The sequence below is a fragment of the Lactuca serriola genome, chromosome 5, assembly GCF_051521515.1.
Source record: "Lactuca serriola cultivar US96UC23 chromosome 5, Lser_US96UC23_V15, whole genome shotgun sequence".
Lineage (NCBI taxonomy): Eukaryota > Viridiplantae > Streptophyta > Magnoliopsida > Asterales > Asteraceae > Lactuca > Lactuca serriola.
In genome coordinates, this window is record NC_136412.1 from 147,029,512 (window position 1) to 147,051,831 (window position 22,320).

The following is a 22,320-nucleotide window of genomic DNA, read 5'->3' on the forward strand; positions in this document are numbered from 1 at the left end:
TGTTGGTGGTGGGTGATGTATTTTGGGTGGCGAGTGGCGTTGGTTAGTGAAGTTTTTTTTACTTATTGTTTGTTTTATATTTATATTATTTGGTGATTTTAATTTTAAAAAATTGTTATTGTTTGTTTTATATTTATATTATTTGGTGATTTTAATTTTAAAAAATTGTATGTTCCAATTTTGTTCACAATAAGAAATGTTCTCGATTGAACTCTCTCTCTCTCTCTCTCTCTCTCTCTCTCTCTATATATATATATATATATATATATATATATATATATATATATATATATATATATTAATTGGCCTTGTTTCCTCATGTTTATAATTAATCTAATCGGTTTGCTAGACCCAATGGAGTAACACTTTTCCAACCTATCACCCATTAAATTTCCTACATGCATGTAACATAAAGTAAAAATTCTCTTATTTAATAAAATGCTGATCCTGTGTCACATGCATAAGTTACAAGCATAAGTTAATACACAAATGCTTAAGAAAAGATGGCTTTAATAAATGCCCCGTTTAATTCATCACCGGTTTCTCATGCAACTGCCTAGATCCTGCATAATCTTCGGGTACCGGAAGATCAAGTTCCGAGCAAACAAACCGGATTACCTCTGCGGTGGTTAAAGCCATGAAAGATATCTTGTTTACAGTCACAGAAATAGAAAACCGATTGTTGATGTCACCGTAACCTGTCGAACCACCTAAACCAGCATGACCAAACCCGATCATCAAACCCTCGGTTGATTTAATTCTCTTAAACCCAAGCCCAAATTTCCCATTCGGTAAGGCTAAATCCTTATAATCTCCAGTTCCCAAAAACGCGTCATGAATTGTCGATTTAGGGTTGTTAAAGATTTTAGTCACGGTGGTTGTATGGCTGTCGGTGTTTGCGGAATGGGGTGAAGGGATGGTGCCGCCGTCCACAAGGGCGGCATAGTAGCGGGCCAAAGCACGAGCCGAGCAGTTTCCATTGGCAGCAGGTACTATGGCACGTCGGCCTTCAACTATGTTGCATAAGTTAACAAGGGCAGGAAGCACCTCCGGCACGAGGGAGGATGGCATGGCGGCATAAGGGTTTTTATCGACAGGGGGTGCGGCGGTTGGAGGTGGAGGGATACGAAATTCACTTGTATCGTACGAAGAAGTAGCCAAACGAGATTCCACATCTGAATTGCACATAAAAATGATAGTTTCTTATCAACTATCAAACTTATAATTCAAGGTCATAATACATAATGCATAAAAACACTTGTTAAAAACCAGGCAACCAGGAAATTGAGTTTTTTTTTAGAATGGACAAAAAAAAAGTATAGTGGTCTACTCGTTATAGAAAATAGTTAAGTGGTGAAAATGGAATAATGGTCGAAATGCTAATTTAATTAATGAGCTGTGAACGCCAATCTCACTTGAAGGAATCCCTATAAAAAGCTCTCCCTCCAGATTAAGTGGGCGTACAAAAGCTTCCTCAAGAACATCTTTAAACTTCTTCCCTGATGCATGCTGCATGTTCAAGAACATATACATCAACGAAAATAAAGAAATATATGAAATTAAGTAACTATTCCCTTTATGTTCAAGTCATGCAAATAAGACCACAAAGAGGCACCAAGACCTCGTGTGAACACACAACATAATTGAAAAGGATGTATACATTGGATTGAGACTATGATTGATTTCAACTGTTGTTTCAAAAAATTGGAAAAGGTGAGATATGGACTCGGTTTCGGTCTCTTGAGTGTAAAAGACAAAAATAAAAGATGTATATAATTCTATAATAATGGTACCTCAATGATCCCACCACATAGCCAGCCATATGACAGATAATGATAAACCTGTTCACGACCAGGCTCAGTCTCTGGTGTGGCCATCGCAAGGCGTTTTAAACACTCATCCCAATCACAAAATGACACGTGGTCCTCAGTAATGCCAGCAAGAGCATTGTGTAGGCCAGATGTATGATCAAGTATATGATGAACCTAAGAGAGAAAGGAAAAGTGATGTCGTCCTTGTATTCCAATGTATAATTAATTACAAAGTTATAGAGAAAATGTATAATGGAACTATGTAATATATAAATGAGGTACCTGTAACATAGCAGACATAAAACCACGTAAAGCCTATAGCTTAATTAGTACATCCACAATCAATAAACTTATAAACTTATTCTTTTTCATATAACTTTGATCATTTTTAACCAACATATCTAAAAATAAAATTATATATTTGTTTAACATTTTATATTCATGAAGTTTCATTTTTCTAATCAAATAATTCAGTGACAAGATCTTGAATGCCAATATGACATTGGGTTTAATTCATTGAATGTCTAATATATATCCACCAAATTAGTTCAACAATTTCATTAAACTATGTAGTATATATGGATGCTCTGAAACTAACTTTAAGTTTTATGTTTGAAGATTTAGGGTTAGGGTAAACAATTTGCGCACCTTTATCTTATCTTTTCCATTTACAGCAAACTCAACCCAAAAATTTGCGATATTATCGTCAAGCTTCAGTATCCTAAAATGAAAGTACATATTACTTTTATTTCCTTCCATTCCATAATGAGATACCACGTATAGCTCCCCTTATGGGTGTTAAAAATATCAAATTGACGAAAATACCCCTTATCAGCAAGCCAATGTATCATTCCAGCCGTGACTCCCTTACTTACAGAGAAAACGGGAAATAAGGTATCATGCTGAACTGGACGAGGATCATCTTTTCCCATTACTCCGGCTGCAGTATCAATGATCACTTTCCCATCTTTGTATGCACAAACCTAACAAACATAATAATCAATGTTTTTGTAAAATACAATTACAAAACGTATAATTCTACGAGTGTAATCCAGATTTTTATAACACGTTTCTAATTTCTATGCTTTCATTATTAGGAATTCTGAATAAGTCAAAGCCATGTGGGCAACTGCCTAATGGTCCCTGCTCTCAAGTAAATAGGTAATTTGTTTCTTCTTTTTAGTTACTTTTCTAGTTTAAATAGATAGGCAAAGTGTACTTTTGTATCCCCTTTTCTAGATTTTAAGAATAAAAGTACAAAACTTTGCCCCACGTGTGTATGTTATTTTTTTACTTCCTGTTATCAAACCTCCTTAATCTAGCTCATACCCTCTGTAAAAGCCAACAAATTCAAGTGTAGTTGTGCTCCTACAATTGACAGGTAACCAAAACTAAGTAAAAGTTATATGGTAAACTAATTATATTGGAGCAGTGGTATGAACCTGGATTCCAAGTATTCTATCAGCATTCGCTAATTCAACCAAGAGGCGCCTCAGTTTGGCTTCTACATCAGAACGGATTGGACTTTCACATAACCATTTTGTATCTTTGGATGTTGCGTTATTCATGTTGCTGAAATAGAATTAGGTAGCTTAATAGGGTACGCATGTATATATGAGCAGGTGTGAATAAGGAATCAATAAGAAGAGAAAAAAAATCATACCTTTAGAAAGCAGATTCAGGAAAAGGATAGATGATTGTAGATAGCTTATGCTATGGAGAATGATCATAAGTCCGAAATGATGTGAAATACTTATATTAAAGAATCATCTTTCCAATACAGTTGGGAAAGAAATGAACTTAGGGATTAAAACGTTTAATTTCTTTCTTGTAAGTTCCGTCTTTTCTTGTACAACTTTGGAATATTTTGCTTTTTGCTCTCTGCCAAAGGTTTCATGGTTTCTAAAACCAAAAGAATCTTCGGCATTTAATAACGTAGTGTACTTTTCATTTTGTCTTTATACTTTATGTAATGATTGTAATTTTAATTTATTTATAAGGCATAATAAAACTAAATAAGAATATAATAAAATGTATTCATATAAATAAATAAAAATCTTTTTGCCACATGTCATATTGTCATGTATTTTGACACATGAAATTTTGTAGTTAATTCTTAGAAACTAATTTTCACTTGTCATTTTGTGGTAATTTTTTATTTTCTTAATTAAATATTATAATATTTAGGTTATAAAAAGTAATTAATATGCTATTAATTTGTTTTCTTATATTTTTAAATTTTAATATGTTTCCTTCAATATATATATAATTCAAAATTGATATTTTTCTTTCAGAATTCATTATCATTTTAAGCAAAATAGTTTACATGTAAAAAATAATCAAACTTTTTTGTTTTTCATTGATAAACTAAAAAAAATGTTATGTGGCCAAAATATAATTATTTTTATGTAGTTTATCTGTTTATGAGTATAAATTGAATTATTTATTTATTCATCATTTTGTTTGTATATATTATGAAATTTCATTTTAAAAAATATTTAATTTTTACACTTTGATATTGAACGTTTTTTTAAATACTTAATATTCATATTTTTATATATAATTATTTTTTAATCAACATGTGTAGTATATGGGTATCACACCTAGTTTACACTACAAGAAATATATCCTTTAGCGGCGACACTATTAGCGGCGACTAGTGGCTTTACCGGCGACTCTAGCTAGAGTCGCCGGTAAAGCCACTAGTCGCCGCTAATAGTGTCGCCGCTAAAGGGTTGACACCGGAATCCGCACTTTCCCCCTACATTGCATCTCAACCGTTCGATGAGATAGTCAATCCAACGGGTGGGGTGCCTTATCCGGTTTAACCTAATACCGGCGACACGCATGTCGCCGCTAAAACTCTAAAAAAGTCGCCGCTAATTGTCTGATAAAAATGACGCGGTACCCTTCCCTCCAGTTTGTCGCCGCTATTAACAATTGTCGCCGGTATTGATCCTCGCGTCGCCGCTATTGATGATCGCAGATAAAAAAAAAACGCACGCAGATTACAGTTCCTCTTCATTTCCCTTTCTGTTTGCTTCGAGTTCCTTCACCATTTTTCCGATTTTCTTCTTCAATCAGCTTCTTTCAAGCAAATTTCTCCCCTCATTGTTCCAAGCAAGTGTCCCTAGGTGTGGTTAAAGCTTTGGGATCAATTTCTACCTCCATTTCTTGAAGAAAGGTAAGTTTATTTTGATGATTTCATTTTTGTGTTGTATGAATGATAATAAATTGCTCACGTTCTTTATTTTTGGTGGTGTTGTTTTGGATTAGAAGCATTGTTCCAAGCAAGTGGTTAAAGCTTTGGGATCAATTTGTAGGTGCCTCCATTTGTTGAAGAAAGGTAAGTTTTTTTTTTATGATTTCTTTTTTATTTTGTATGAATTTTGATTTGTAGCTTTATGTAGTGATTGAATGATAATAAATTGTTCATATTTTTGTTTTTGGTGGTATTGTTTTGGATTAGAAGCAAGTTATTCAATTTTTTGTTTGTGGTTATTTAATTGCAATTAGTTGTATAACTTCAAGTTGTATTTATATGTGAAATTATGTGATAATTGTCATATGTGAAAATTGGATTGTATATTTTGTATTTGTTTGAATATATGTGAATTTGGTATATATATTCCAATGTATGTGTGTTTGATGTATATGTGGTATATTAGTAGAAGTTATATGTATTTGTTATAAGTAGAATGTTATTGTGTGTATGTGAATGTATGTATGTTTGTTGTAAATGTGATATATGATTGTGAAACTTTTGTATTTGGTATAAATAGGATGTTATTATGTATATATGTGAAATTATGTGTATTTGGTTTAAATAGGATGTTATTTTGTGTGTATTTGTATTTGATGTATATGTGGTATATGTATGTAAAAGTATGTGAATTTCACCTTCTTATGTATTATGTAAAACTATGTGGTTTTGGTATAAGTAGGATGCTATAATTGAAATAAAAAAAAAAATACATTATTTTTATAAATTGAAAAAAAAACACAAAAAAAAACTATAAAATTGTTTAAAAACTTAAATACAAAAACTAGAAAGCTTCTAGTTTTTACCCAAGCTAACTCCAAATTAATTAACCAATAAGTTATATAGTTAACTTATAATTGGAAAAAAAACACAAAAATAATTATAAAATTCTTTAAAAACTTATATATATTTTAATCTCGACGGTAAAAAAAACAACACAACAACATAATACGTATGTAAAAGTATGTGGTTTTCTTATAAGTAGGATGCTATAATTGAAAAAAAAATACATTATTTTTATAAATTGAAAAAAAAACACAAAAAAAAACTATAAAATTGTTTAAAAACTTATATACAAAAACTAGAAAGCTTCTAGTTTTTACCCAAGCTAACTCCAAATTAATTAACCAATAAGTTATATAATTAACTTATAATTGGAAAAAAAAAACACAAAAAAAATTATAAAAATCTTTAAAAACTTATATACATTTTAATCTCGACGGTAAAAAAAACAACACAACAACATAATACGTATGTAAAAATATGTGGTTTTCTTATAAGTAGGATGCTATAATTGAAAAAAAAATACATTATTTTTATAAATTGAAAAAAAAACACAAAAAAATATATAAAATTGTTTAAAAACTTAGCTTCTAGTTTTTACCCAAGCTAACTCCAAATTAATTAACCAATAAGTTATATAGTTAACTTATAATTGGAAAAAAAAACACAAAAAAAATTATAAAATTCTTTAAAAACTTATATATATATTTTAATCTCGACGGTAAAAAAAACAGCACAACAACATAATACGTATGTAAAAGTATGTGGTTTTCTTATAAGTAGGATGCTATAATTGAAAAAAAAATACATTATTTTTATAAATTGAAAAAAAAAACACAAAAAAAAAAACTATAAAATTGTTTAAAAACTTATATACAAAAACTAGAAAGCTTCTAGTTTTTACCCAAGGTAACTCCAAATTAATTAACCAATAAGTTATATAGTTTTTAATTTATTTTTTTCATTTTTTTATTACTTAATTTTTGTATTATTTTAGATGTAAAAAAAATGTGGACTGAAAAAAAAAATAATGCTAATTCTGTATACTAAACTCTAAACCCAAAATTATGTTTCAGCAACATAATGTCTATTGATAAAAGCTGGACTACTAATCCATATCGAAACCATCCCGAGTTCCAAGCAGGACTCAAAGCTTTTATTGAGAAGTCGAAGTTGCACCTTGATAGTAATGGTAAAATCAGATGTGCGTGTGAAAAATGTGATAACCGTTACTTCAAGTACCCGACTGTAGTTGAACGCCATATATTTATAAATGGTTTCAGTAAGGCGTACAAAATTTGGATCTATCATGGTGAATCTTTTATTCCTCCCGTCGTCTTGCCAAGTAACGAAATGGCCGATTTAATCGACGATGTGATGTGGGAGTCGAGAGAAAATGATACCAACCTCGATGAAGGAACCTCGAATACAAGGGGTAGCGGTGTGGATGATGATTTTGCACAGTTGTTGGAAGAAATGGAAACTCAATTGTATACTGGTTGCATCTTTTCTTCCCTTGAGTTTCTAGCAAAGTTAATGCATATCAAGGTGAACAACAAATGGACTGATAGTTCATTTGATCAACTCCTTGAGCTCTTGCAATTAGCATTTCCCAAAGGCAACAAGGTTCCCCTTTCACATTATCTAGCCAAAAAGAAACTAAAGTCTATTGGCCTGGGGTATGAGTCGATACATGTGTGTAAAAACGATTGTTGTCTCTTTTGGAAAGAACATGATTCATTGCAAGTTTGTCCCGTTTGTAAAGAGAGCCGATGGATCGATAAAAACACCAAGGGTAAGAAAGTACCTCATAAGGTGTTACGGTACTTTCCTGTGACCCCTAGACTACGACGTTTATATTGTTCGAGGCACACTGCCAAAAATATGATTTGGCATAGTACCAGACGTTCAGAAGATGGTGTGATGATTCATCCTGTTGATGGGGAACATTGGCAAGATTTTGATAAAAAATACCCCGACTTCTCGAGTGAACCCCGTAACGTACGCCTAGGTCTTTCAGCTGACGGTTTCAATCCATTTGGAAACATGTGTATTTGTAATACGTGTTTGTAATATGAACTGTATTTGGATTTCTAGTTTAAATGGAAATGTTTATTCCTATCTAAATGTTTATTCCTATCTAAATGTTTATTTCTATGTAATGTGTATCTATAATAAAAATTGTATTTGTATATCTTATAATTTTTCAGGAAATGATGAGAGTGTGGCTGTTGTTTATGTTTACCATGGCTGCTGTCATGGGTCGTGGACATGGGGGAGACGCGTCGCCGCTATCATCATTACCGGCGACTTTTGGGACTTTTACCGGCGACTTTTGTCGCCGGTAATGGCCTTTTTCCTTGTGGTGTTACTCTAACAAATGAAAATCTTTTTGCACTATGTCGCATTCTCATTGATTTCACCACATGTCATTTTGTGGTTATATTCAATTAGATTTTTTCCACATGGTATTTTGTGGTTGTTTTCATTTTTAATAAATTTCATATAATAATTAATTAAATTTATTAATTGCAATAAATATAATAATAGATGCATATTAATTTCATTAATTGACTTTCCTTCTAATTTCAAAATGTCTAAATTAAAACCCCATTAGTTTTCTTTTTTTTTATTTATTTAAATTATTCGTTTAAATTTAAAAAAGAAAATACACTTTAATTTTAATAATTCAATATTTTTCTAATTTTTCTTATAAATTCAAATTTCTCAAATGTTTAGAATTTCATATTTATTTTTCTTTTAAATGGACTCATATAATATATGTATTTTACACCTAGTATGTTTAATAATTTATAAAAATAACATTTAAATTTTTTTTTAAATTATGATAGTCCACTTTCAGCTGCCAGCATGCCAAACCAAAAAGTCTGGATAAAACAATGCGAGTGGGGCAACGATGTTGATAGAAATATATCAAAGCTGGTCAATATTAATATATGCATTATATTTGGACTAGAAGATAACAATTTAGATAAATGATTTACAAATATTTGAGCAAATTATGATGGCTTATATGAAAAAAAAAGTTTATAAGTTATTGTCCAATCAACAATTAGATTTATATTAAATATTGAACAGTTCCTAACCTTTTTTATAGATAGCCCGGGTAACTAAATACCTTGTTGGTGAACAGTTATTTATATTGAGGATTTTTTTTACGGTTGTATGTGACTTGGCAAAAAAAGACGATGTCACTGTCCATATAGCATTGTCATCACTTGTTTAATTTTTCTTTTATTATTTTATTTATTATTAATTATATTGCTCTATTATTATCATCGATGCAAAAAGGAAATTTTGGTATCCGATTATCCCAACAACGGGACCACAAGTCATCCACAACCATAGATCATGTTTTTTCTGTTGTAAATCAGAATCAATAAACATATAACAAAACGGACAATAATATTAAAAATTATAGTTGTAAATAATTAATCAAATTATTATTAATATGGTTATCAAGTTTCGCCCAGAAGCAAAGATCAATCATTCTCTCGATTATATCGGATTATAAGAAAGGCAGAAAAAGAGTGTCCTGGTATTGGACGAAAGTAAATGCAATACAGTAAAGTAAAACCAACCTATTGACACCTGATCTTGATCTTAGAGAACTGTACGGATCAGAATTATGTCCTTAAATGTTTTTACTTCACTTCTATCTGTTGTAAGCAACAGAGTAAAACCCCAGGATTTAATGTAGATATACCAACCTTCCAGCAACAATGGAAAACGATAAACGCAAAATGAATACTGAGAAACCGAGAAGAAATCGCCAAGAATACTAAGAGAGCCTTGAATGAATGCAGAAAAGGGCCCTCATAGGCCGACGTATAGAAACCTTAGGGTGACGACTTGCTCTCTAAGCAAGCTGTTATCAGAGCCTTCTAGAACATTTTGTCACTATATATATGATATGACATTATTTAACTATATATTTTAGGCCATTATCTTAATATATTTGATTAAAATATTATATTTTTAGATATATTATAATTAATATGTTTGAAAATGTTCAATTGCTGTTAAAATGGGTGTTGAGATGCAAAAGAAGGAGAACAAAGCTGAAATAGACACAAAAAGGATGTTGCTGGCAGCTTGACCCCTCGTCAGTGTTTTGACTATATCTCATAACTCGTAACTACGATTAAACCGATTCAAAATGATCTAAAAACTAGACAAAATTTCGGACGAATTTCGTGTTTTGAGAAATGTTTAGTCCCAGTCGCTACGATGTGGTAATCAACACCACGACGTGGTGAGTGGAAACTTCACGATCATTGAGCTAATTTGGAGAATATGGGATATCTATGAAGACCACGACGTGGTGCCTCTTTAGCACGTCGTGGTGGCCAGAATTTGACAAGTGTATATATTCCAGAAATTAGGTCGTTTCCAGGAGGTGGAGGCCTTAGGGATGCGATTATTCATGAGGGAAACCCCTCCAAGGGTCATTTTTGAAGCTATAGATTCAATTGGAACAAGGATTTGAAGATTCAAGCGCTATTGTATCGAGATTTCACGTTGGGTTTGCTTGATGATTGCATCTTGCACTGTTTTGGTGATGTTTTTCTATTTTAGTTTACTGAATATGGTGTAAAAACCTTTATTTTCACTAGATATTGACGAACCCTTGTTGATATGCTGTGATTTCATTAGTAAGATTAATTGAATTTGTTTTTACTTGTGTTAGATTGATTGTGTTACCTTTCATGTTAAAACTATGATTTTTATTGTTTATTGATGAGTATTATTAAGATTAGATGATCATTCTATGTTGATGTACTTGAATCATATGAATCTATGATCATTATGTTTGTCTGACTGTGATTTTGATTATAAGCTTAGGGTTAGCTAATATTAATCGGTAACTTTAACTGTGTTAGAAAGCATAGATATCTATGTTATGCTTAGATTGATTGTCATGATAATTGACAAGAAATCACTAGATCATATCGCTCATAGTTCGAATATATTTAATTAATTATGTGTTCACTAACTGCATGATCACTATGTTAGTTGGTCATTAATTAGCAGTACTAGGAATTCCAATCAAGATAACTAGTCATATTACAATTTGGTAGTCAATTCATTAATCCATTGCACTTATGATAAATCAAACATAAAAACTTAGGGGATTCGTATTCTAGTTTGAGTACTTATTATTTATTGTTTCCGTTTAGTTCTTTAGTTTCGTTGATTAATTCAGAGTTAAAATTCATTTAATTTAGTTTACACAAAAACCAACTTTTACTTTACAATTATTAATTTAATTAATATTTCAATCATTTGATTTAAATCATCACGTTCCATGTGTTCGACACCCTTTCTTACTATACTATATTACATCATGACTAGATACACTGTCTATTTGTGTTTAAGACTAATTGAGATTAGATAGGACTTTATAAATTTAAATCTAGTGTATTAATAAACACATCATGTTTTTGGCGTCGTTGCCAGGGAATTGTTGCGTTTAGTTTAGATTTTTTATTTGTTGATTAAATTTTCTTTATAGTTTAGTTTTTCATTTTTAGTTTTTAGTTTTATTTAAATGTATATGATTGATGCTATTCTTGAGCATGAGTTTCAAGAACTTGATGCTCTATTCGATCCAGAAAAAGATTTGGAAGATCTCGAGAGGTTTCTAGCAGAAGATTCGGACGAAGAACAAGAACAAGCTGAAATGCAGGAACCACATCATGGTGTGATCATTACCACAATGCGGACCCCTGTTTTTTCGTTTTGGGTTTTGAAGCATAGGGTGACGATTCCAACTTTGGAGAAAGTGCTAATGTGCGGTCCATTTCTAATGAGTGTTTAACTAGTTCCAACCTTATTCAACATTCATGGATTTTATGGATTCAAGCTCAGGCCGATCTTCTAAACAAAACGTCAAATTTTATGAATCAATCCAAAAGGAGTATTAAGTGCAATGGATGGATTGGCATCAATTTGATTAGAACATTATTAAGTTGAGAGTCCAGCACAAGACTCGCACAAAAAGAAGCGCTTATTGGGAGGCAACCCGACTTTTAAACTAGTTTGCATTATGTTTTCGTTTTAGTTTTTATTTTTTAGTTTTAATTTTATTTTTGAATAAATGTGCTTTTGATCATTCTAATTTTTGTTTCAAGAAAACTTTTAGCTAAGAAATTGATGATGAGCACAATGCAAGCGCGGGTTGGAGTATTACGAGAATAATGCAAGAAGTGTGACACACAAATAAGTGTGAGGTATACATTCGACATGGAGCTAAAATCGAGGAGTCTTTTGTGCTACTAATGCTACATATGGGAATAAATTGATACGAGGGACCGGTCGAGAAATTAACTACTTCGAGACTAGTCGATTCATTCAACGATGAAGAATGTAGATTTTTCACAAATACGCGAAGCGAGCCTAGCTACCTCGTGATGTGACTTTTTCTCACGACTACTTTCCTTACATTTGAAGACATCGACTGTAACATCAGAAAAATACAGATAAAATTTTGTTTTTAAATTCATTGAATTCATAAGAAACTGATATCTAAATAGTCAAAATAGTATAATTTGTAACATGTTATCAAAGTACAAATTCCCAAAATCATTAAGTGCAGAAAAGCATAAAGTGATGTGGTGGGGCACTTCCCCTTCGAACTGGAAGTACCTGAAACATAAACTGAAAATTATAAGCACAAAGCTTAATGAATTCCCCCAAAATACCACATACTAAACAAACATACTGTCAAACATATTTGGGTGTTTGTCTACCCTTTCCGTCTATTTACCCCAGATACTGCCAAGCATATATGGGTGCTTGCCTACCCCTACAGTATATTTCAACCGGATACTATCAAGTATATTGGGTGCTTGAAATCCCCTTCGGTCTATTTCACCCTCACTACTACCACATAATAGCATAACCAAAATCACGGAGTCATCAAGCAAATACAGGCATAACTGATAATTGCCACAAAGATGATCATCACACTACAACATAAACTGTAGGTATCAAATCCCACTCAGTGGGTGACTCACGAACTCCTCTCCATATCGCACAAGCATAAAACCCTAATTAGAAATTAGGCCACATTCTAACCCAAAAGTCCAAAACCCTAATTCTTGACTTAAGGCAAAAAGGCTCCTCTACCTTTCCCTAATTGGGCATCCTTTCCTCAAAGGCCCAAATCCATAAAAACCCAAAAAGGCATTCAATCCCACTATAGGTCCTCTAAGGCCTAATATGGCCCAAGAACCCCAAACATGGCCTTAGCACCAAAAATGACCAGCTACAATCAGGTGGGCCTAAGACCTAACTTACTCAAGTCCAAAGCCCAACACCAAACGAGCCCAAAAATCTTCTAGGCCCAATGACTTCATACGCGCGGTGTACTTGGCTTGTACGCCCAACGTATGTTGGTATTGACCAGGAGTCGGGATGATGACCCAGTACGCGCAACATACATTGGAGTACGTACACGTACTGGTCTGCCAGCCCAAACTCACTACCATGACTTAATCCATTAATTCCTAACATCCAAAACTTAGATGCAAGTCCCTAATGACTTCTTAAGCCATAAAGTTGCAAACTTTATGCTTTTGCATGCATGGATGGGGTTCAAACCATGAATTAAGTCCATTTACTCATTTGGATGGCTACTAACACTTACATGGTTGTGGCTTAACCATCAAGATCCAAGTTTTATGACTTAAAACACCTCCAAGAGTCTAAAAGGACAGCTCATATGGTCTGAAGTTGCTCATACTCCAAGAATCCAAACTATGAGACCAAAAGATACCATTTTCTACCCTAAATCTAGATCTAAGCTTGTAATGATCTAGATTTAAACTTTATACCTTCAATGGGCTACAAATGGTTCCAAACTTTTGGCACTCAAGAAAGCTCACAAATGCACTCAAGGTAGCTTAGGGTGCAATATTTGCACTACAAGAATAATGGAGGCTGAAAAGGTAAGGGACTTGAGGGACATAAGGTCCTTAAATAGGGTGCAAACCCTAAAAATTAGGGTTTTCCCTTGGCTTGGTTACGACCAGTATATGCTGAGGATCCCCGATGGTACGCATGCAGCGAGTACGCCATGCGTACATAATATATGCCCAACGTACTCACCATTCTTCCACCGCCTTAACTTGAATTGAAAAATAGACTAAGTCAAAAACTTCATACCTGGTGACTCGGGTGCTACAATTCTCCCCCACTTGAATCAAACTTCATCCTCAAAGTCCACTGCCGGAAATAACCATAGGTAATGCTCTCTCATCTTGTCTTATGGCTCCCATGTCCATTCTAAGCCCTTGCGGTGCTGCCACTACACCTTAACAGATCCACAACCTTGTTCTGCAATGTTTTCTTCTTCCTGTCGAGGATCACTACATGTCTCTCAATGTAGTTTAGGCGGTCATCCACCTGAATGTCCTCCAATGGAACCACTACGGAATCATTAGTTAAACATTTCCACAGCTACGAGACATGAAAAATATTATGTATCTGACTGAGTTCCTTCGGAAGATCCAATCGATACGCTACCCTGCCCACCCGAGCTATAACCCTGAAAGGACCGATATACCTAGGGCCCAACTTGCCCCACTTCCTGAATCGAATGACACATTTACAAGGTGCACCTTCATGAGAACCATATCCCCAACATGAAACTCCATGTCTGATCGGTGCTTGTTGGCATAACTTTTCTGTCGACTCTGAGATGACTGAAGTCTACTCTGAACTTGTTGAATCAACTCGATCGTCTTGGGTACCACCTTGGAACTCCCATGACTCATTGACCGACATCGCCGTAGGATATCGGGGTCTTGCATTTCCTCTCATAAAGTGTAACATCCCAAAATCCAAGACCAAAAATTTCATTTTTAATTTAATAATTCATAAAACAGATTATTAAAAATATCATTGAGTTATCCCATATCATAAAAACCCATAAGTCATATGTCTCAAAACAAGTCATAATAATGTCAAGAGTACAAATCCCAAGAACATCATAGTGTGGAAAATAATGTTGTGATGTGTTGCAGTCATGCCGACTCCTTTCTTTGCGAAGAAGAAGTACCTGAAACCAAAACGGAAAACCGTAAGCACAAAGCTTAGTGAGTTCCCCCATCATACCACATACCATATAATCACATAACGCCTAGCATATATGGGTGTTGGCCTCCCCTTCGGTCTCTTTCAACCGGTAACTTCCTAGCATATCTAGGTGCTGGCCTCCCTTCGATCTCTTTCAACCGGTAACCGAGGACTATTTCACTCCCTACCACTACCACATAATACCCTAGCATATACATATAAATCATATACATCCTAGCATATATGGGTGTTGGCCTCCCCTTCGGTCTTTTTCAACCATTGGCTATTTCACCCTACCACTACCAGATAATAATATAACATACTAGATCATAAAGCATAACAGATAGTGGCATACCAGAAAATTATCACAAAGACAATCATCTCAACTATAATCAATACTAGTGGGCTGACATTTGTGCCTTCGACCTACTCCTACTGGAAGGTAACTCACCTCGATAACCGGAAATAGTAGCAAAGGCTCCTGCTCTGAAATCAACCCCTCTCAAACTCCTACACATAAGCAGTTCCTTTAATTACCCTTTTCATACTCATAACCCCTTTAAGGGTCAACTTTGTTCAAGGTCAAAGTCAAAGTCAACATCCTGGACAAAGTCAACATCCTGGTTGACTCAACTCGCCGAGTTGGTCCATCAACTCGTTGATTTCCTCCTATCCATAGAATCGGGACTTCTCTAATCAACTCTTTGAGTTTTCACCCTTTACAAACTCGAAATTCTTCGACCCAACTCGACGAGTTCTTCAGTCTGTTGATCCATCTTAATAGATTAAGCTCTTATCCCTCAGATCTAATCCCCGTACTTCATCTACATACCGAAAGTGTCCTTTTAAGGGTAAAGTTTCCAACTTTACCCGTTAATAGCCCTTCATAATGGGTTTTGCTCAAACCCTAATTTTTTAAGACCTAAATCTTGACCCAAAACCAATAATACTTAACACTAAAGCATAACAACTGAGATGTAGGCCCTAGACACCATATGAATACGTAAGGTCCTTGACTTTTCCTCCATGCATGGCCTTTTGGAGCTTAAAAGCCCAAAATGACACCTTAAAGCTTGCATGCGGCTTCCATGGCCATAAAGTTTGCACCTTTATGTCATGAAACCCCTTCTAGACCCCATATCTGAAAGAGTAATCACTTGGGACGTCCAAGTCTGAAAAGCTAGCAATCTTGTAGCAACACATGGGGAAATCACTCCAAAACTAGATCTAAACATTAAATAGACAAGATAGGAGCTTTATACCTCCAATAAACCAGAAATGGAGCTTAACTTTTGGATCTACTCTTCTCCTTCACTTCCTTGCTCCTTCTTTAAGTCTCATCTTCTTCAAAACCTCAAGAAAGCACCAATAATAGCTCAAAACTCTAAAAAAACGTATTAGGGTTTCGTGGCTAGGGTTTGGGACGATGGAGGATGTAAATGAGGCCAGCCTTTGGAGGTTAAGATGTTTAAATATGGTGTTAAACCCTGAAAATTAGGGTTTCATTATTGTGGCCCAACTCGTCGAGTTGAGTCCCTCAACTCATCGAGTAGACTTTAACTTCCGCATCCAATTTCTGTTCCTACTCGACAATTTTTGGGCCTCCAACTCGTAGAGTTCCTGTACAAAAATGAATAAATTGATTTAAAATACATACCAGGAACCGGGCGTTACAAATCTCCCCTACTTACTCTAGACTTCGTCCTCGATGTCTGTTGCGCCTGGAAATGGCTCAGGGTAGTGTTATTGGATAAGGTGTCTAAGTCCGTAACTATATTTGGTATGTACCTGACTCGACCCGCAATGGTCCATTTGGGTTGCATTTCACTAAAACAATTTGTATGGATAATCTTTTGAGTTCGGGTTGAACGAGATGCAGTTTCTGGCGCACCTTGTTAACCAGAACAGTATTTTGGTCGACCCAGCCAAAGTGGAGGCCGAGATGAGATGGGAGGTTTCGAAGTCTCCATCCGAGATTCAGAGTTTCCTTAGTTTAGTAGGCTATTATCGGATATTCATTCAGGATTTCTCCAGGTGTAACGCTCTAAATATTCCAACCAATTTAAACATTTCAAAAACAACCCAATAACATCAAGTTATTACAAAAAGGTTTTCAATACATTTATTATCAGAGTATTCCCAAAACCATATCATAAAACAAAACATGAGGAGCGGTACGATCACGCATTTGCCTTGCCACGGTCTCCTGAAGTATCGAAACATTAAACCACAACTGTAAGCCCAAAAGCTTAGTGAGATACCCCCAAAATACCAACCACGCATACCAAACACATAACATGTCATATCATAACAGAATAGAACAACCATGCACCTCGGGTCTACTGTGTGACTGGTCCGCCGCACCAGGCCTACAGTCCACCTGTTCCACCCTCCGAGTCTAGCCATATACATCGAGTCTGTAGTGTGCTTGGTCCGCCTGCACCGGGCCTTCAACCCACCTAGTCCACTCTCTGAGTCTACAGTATGACTGGTCCACCCGCACCGGGCCTTCAGTCGGCCTGGTCCACTCTCCGAGCCTCGGCACATCTGGTCCACCCTCGCGGGGCCTACAGCATATCCGGACCGCTCGTTGGGCCTTCGGGATAACCGGTCCGCCCTGGGTATGTTGGCCTATAGCACAATGCAGGACCCGCCTCAACCCAACCCCAGTCCAACAACCATGTGCACATAAATATATAATCATATATCAATTCTCATCTAATCAAACCGGTCTTAGCAGACCACATACATAGCACATCCCTACCAGGATTCCGACCTAACTGGTCACTAGCATAGCATCATCCTATAAACCAGGATACCGACCCTACCAGGTCTCTAACATACAGCATCCTAACTACCAGGATGGAACATAACAAAGCAATAACATAACAAACAACTACCCAGATTTCCATCCGATAAAAGGGCCGGTCTTGGTGCCTTAGACCCTGTTGGTATAGTGAGGATAACTCACCTCGCAACTGCTGACTGAAAAGATAGGACCACGCTGCTCCAACCTCCGACACGACTCAACCACTGATCAATACCAAAAGTCTGAACTCAATCAATATCAATAACTACCAGAATACCCCTGGAAGTCAACTAGCCAACTCTTGGTCAAAGTCAAAGTCCTCAGTCAAAGTCAACCTTCATGATTGCCTCTACTCGCCGAGTCAACCCGCTGACTCGTCGAGTCCCTATACTCAGAAACTCTCAATCCACGACTCAACTCGCCGAGTCGCCCCAAGACTCGCCGAGTCCAACCAACTCTGAGTCACTTCCTGCTCAACTCACCGAGTCGTCCCTTGACTCACCGATTCACCGCTCAACCACAAAGGTTAGGACCTTACGACCAGACTCACCGATTCCAAGAACAGACTCGCCGAGTCCATGGCAATCTTCAACAGACTCGCCGAGTTGTTCTTCCAACTCACCGAGTCCATGCACATATTCATACAACTCGTCGAGTGAACCCATGTGACTCGCCGAGTCCAGACGTGACATCTTCATCCAGGCGATTTCAGGCCATTCCAATGCTTCCAATACATAGATCTGGACTCCAAGGGCCTGATTCACATGTAAAGTTTCCAACTTTACGTGCATGAAAGGTTCAAAAAGATCTAATCAAGCTAAAATGAAGGTTTAAGGCAATGACACTCTCAAACAAGCCCTAAAGCTATCACTTTCCAGATTCATGAGTCAAGACCAGTCTAGATCTGTAGTAGCAACCACAGACTTGAACCCAAAACTCGAAAAGAGACTCATATATGACAATTTGGCCCTAAAACTTCATTCATGAACAATCTAAGCACAACCAAGCCAAGGCAACAACTTTTTACCTTTAATCTGATGCCAACAAGCAAGGAAATCAGATCCACTTCGCTCCTCTATGATCCCACCAACTCTTGCTTCAAGTATCCTTCTTCTCCAAGCTCCACAAAACACTTAAATCCCTCTCACTCTCAAATTAGGGTTTGGAAACGATGGGGAAAGCTTCTGGACATCAAAGGGGGTGCTAAAGAGGCTGGGGTGGGGCTTAAGGTTCTTATAAAGGGTGCAAACCCCAGGAATTAGGGTTTCTCATTCCAGCACGGACTCGTCGAGTCCAACCTCTAACTCGGCAAGTACGGTCACTTAACATGTGCCCAGCACACGCTTAAACTCGACGAGTTGCAGCTCCTAGTCGCCGAGTTCCTCTCTTCCAACTTACACTTTTGCCCCTGGACTCTTGATTCTGACTTTAGGATGTTACAATTCTCCCCCACTTAAATTAGGCTTCGTCCTCGAAGCCTGAAGCAATACATCCCCGATGAATACTCCCACAATACAGCTCCTGGTCTCAACCGACCCAGGTTCCTCCAAACACTGCTATCAATCCCCTATAAAGTCCAACTCTTTCTCACAGAGTCATGATAACTGCTTCAAGCCGGCCACCGACTTCTTTCTCTAACAACAACACTCATCAACCAATGATCACCCGATGATACTTCCATCATTCTAAATCACATAATCACTTTAATCTTACAAAGTAGATACCACCTTGAACCACCGGGTCCTGACCCGGTACCAACTGCTATCCCTTTCATCGCTTGACACAACTTTATCGAATTTACTGCTAGGACTTATCCTGCTTCCTTTCCGAATCCACTCTTTTATTTCCATGCTGACAGGATGACACATCCTTCAGTTCCTGAGCAGCTCCCATGAGCTCTCCTCTGCAATCACATACACATGCTGAACCAGCTCTAACATCCTCAGCTGGAAAAACCCGACACACTGACAATACCTCCAAACATCCCCAGGATGAATTACCGCTACATACATAACCTCCTGATCACAACCATACGGGAAATCCAAGGCTCCATCCTTGCATCCCTTTCGAACTCCTCTGGTTCTATACCACCGGAAATTCATTCGCAACCTCAACAGACACCCAATCCGGATGTGCTTCCATACCACTGGCACAACCACAGTGCTCAAAAACCATAATTGAAATACTCTCAATCATTCATTCTCACTACCGCTTTCACTCCTGCGAACCAGCACTCCCTACCGGAGTTACATACCTTACTCTTTCCATATCCAAGGAAATCTACTTGCCAACCTTGCCATAGCAGACAAGTGCCATGGTGCTCACACCCCACTTTACATTATCCCTTGTAGAGTAACCGCTACTCCATGTGTCGCACATGCTCTAAATCTGCTCGCAAGGACTCTCGGGTCCATGCACTGCCTTCCACTAACATGATCAATACACGGGGCCAGACCCACTACTTGCTACTGCATAGCAGCATACACAAATCACTTTCAGCGTACAGATTTATCAACACTTACAGAGTCTTCAACATGACTGGACCGCCTTACCAGGCCTTCAGCCAATCTGGACCACTCTCAGAACCTTCAGCATGTCTGGACCACCCTACACGGCCTTCAGCCTGTCTGGACCGTTTTCCGAGCCTTCGGCCTAACTGGTACACCCACCGGCCTTCAGTCTCCCCGGACCGCTCAAACTATCATTCCGAACTATTCCTCCTGGGAATCTCTGCCATACATACTGTTCTAGCCCTCTAGGGGTTCCGAACTCTAACTCTATTCAATATACTCAGATCCCGGCCTAATCCTAGGCCGCACAACAACCAATCACCCTTTCCGAAAACCTTGGTCTGTACACCACCCCATCGGTCTGACACTTACTCATACCAGCCCACACTCTTGGCTGACTGAAACACTGTTGGATCCCAAATAGCTAAACAAACTCTAACGCTTATCGACCCTCCTGAGAATTTCCCAATTCTCCCCCACTTAGAGCATTGACTTCCAACCACCGGTGACCCAAGCAGCATCACTTAAACAACCTTACTCAACATATTCCCCTTATCCATAAACTGATTCCCTCTAAAACGAGCAACCTCCACAAAATCACTCCTCCGGCATCGCACATCTCGAACTCTAAGGGAGTTCGACTCTTCGTTGAGCACTTCCCAAATCGCAATTGCTATATCCGGCAACAACACCATACAACCAAATTCTGACTATCAATCCCTTTGATGCTAACCATTTACAACTCCTTACTACTATCACTTTCAACCAACCCATGAAACACGAAGAAAGGCGAATAAAATACAACACCACAAAATAACAAGATAACCAGACAACAACAAAACGAAAACATACCCGCAACCGCATCCGGCTCTGCTCTGACCTCCTCTGCTGTAAGCTGAAAGGCATGTCCCTGAGCCCTCGGGGGCTCTGCTCCACTCTGACCTCCACCAGTAATCCTCAAAGTGGCTGTTGCTAGAGCCTGCACCAGTCCTGCAGTAAGCTGTGGACAGTTGGCCCTCATGTGACCAGCCTGATGGCACTGATAACAAATCCTCATATCCTGAACTGGGGCTGACTGACGGAAATCCCTCACATAATGCCCATCTCCCCCGCACTTGCTTCACGCACCACCGGACCTACAAACTTTGGTGTGACCCTTACCGTACTTCCCACAAGTGCGGCTGCTCTGATCTCCTAACCTGGAATCAATGGTCTTGGACCGTTTCAGCGCCAACTGCGACTGTGTCGGGGCCTGCCTCTGCTCTCTCAACTGTAACTCAATCTCCAACTCACGCCAACGAGCGGCCTCCTGCAACTCCAGCAAGGTCTCGCACCTCTGCGTAGATACAAACTGCCTGATATCCCTCTTGAGCATACTCAGATATCGGGACATCTGAGCCTGCTCCAAAGCAAACTCCGGGTAAAACATTGCCCTCTCAGTGAACAGCCTAGTGATCTCTGTCACCGACTCTGAATCCTACTTCAGCTCCAGGAACTCCTGAGCCAACCTCTCTCTCTCAACCCGTGGAACATAGCGAGTGTTAAACATCTCCCGAAACTGATCCCAAGAAATCATAGCTCTCTGCACATCCGAATATGACCCCGTAGTCAACCTCCACCAATCCTTCGCCTCGAGCCTCAACAGGTTCAGAGCACACCTCACCCTCTGATCAACAGGGCATGAACATGTGAAGAAACATCCCTCCACATCTGACAACCATCGCATAGCAACAATCGGATCCTAAACTCCATCAAAAGTAGGGGGCTTCGTATTATCGAAGTCCCGATACTGAAAACCTCTACCGGCTCCTCCCCCTGCCGCTGCTACAACCATTCTAGCCGCCGCGGCAGCCGTCTCTGTAAGAGCTGCATAGCGCTCATCAAAATACTCGACCATGGCGGTCTTGATCGACCCAAATAGTTCTGGCAACTCGGCTCGGAACATAGCAACAACCTCATCATGCAGGATCTCACGAATCCTAGCATCCAACTCGTCTGTGCTCATCTGACCGATAACCTCGGGTGGTGCTGATCCACCCTGAC

General features: G+C 37.6%; 1 protein-coding gene across 2 annotated transcripts; it reads right to left on the reverse strand.

Annotated features, from left to right (window-relative positions):
* Nucleotides 1–405: 405 nt before the first annotated feature.
* Nucleotides 406–3,714, reverse strand: LOC145053073 (uncharacterized). 2 transcript variants are annotated; one of them, XM_079001044.1, is made up of 7 exons: nt 3,475–3,714; nt 3,254–3,383; nt 2,637–2,794; nt 2,460–2,532; nt 1,794–1,985; nt 1,416–1,509; nt 406–1,175 (listed from the first exon to the last, which is right to left on the reverse strand). In XM_079001044.1, exons 2-7 carry the CDS (start codon nt 3,377–3,379, stop codon nt 526–528), a joined length of 1,293 nt encoding a protein of 430 aa, XP_078857170.1. In that variant the 5' UTR covers nt 3,380–3,383; nt 3,475–3,714; the 3' UTR covers nt 406–525. The 2 variants fall into 2 exon arrangements, with proteins under 2 accessions (XP_078857170.1, XP_078857172.1); XM_079001046.1 differs by lacking the exon at nt 3,475–3,714 and adding an exon at nt 3,141–3,179 and having other exon boundaries at nt 3,254–3,357.
* Nucleotides 3,715–22,320: the final 18,606 nt, after the last annotated feature.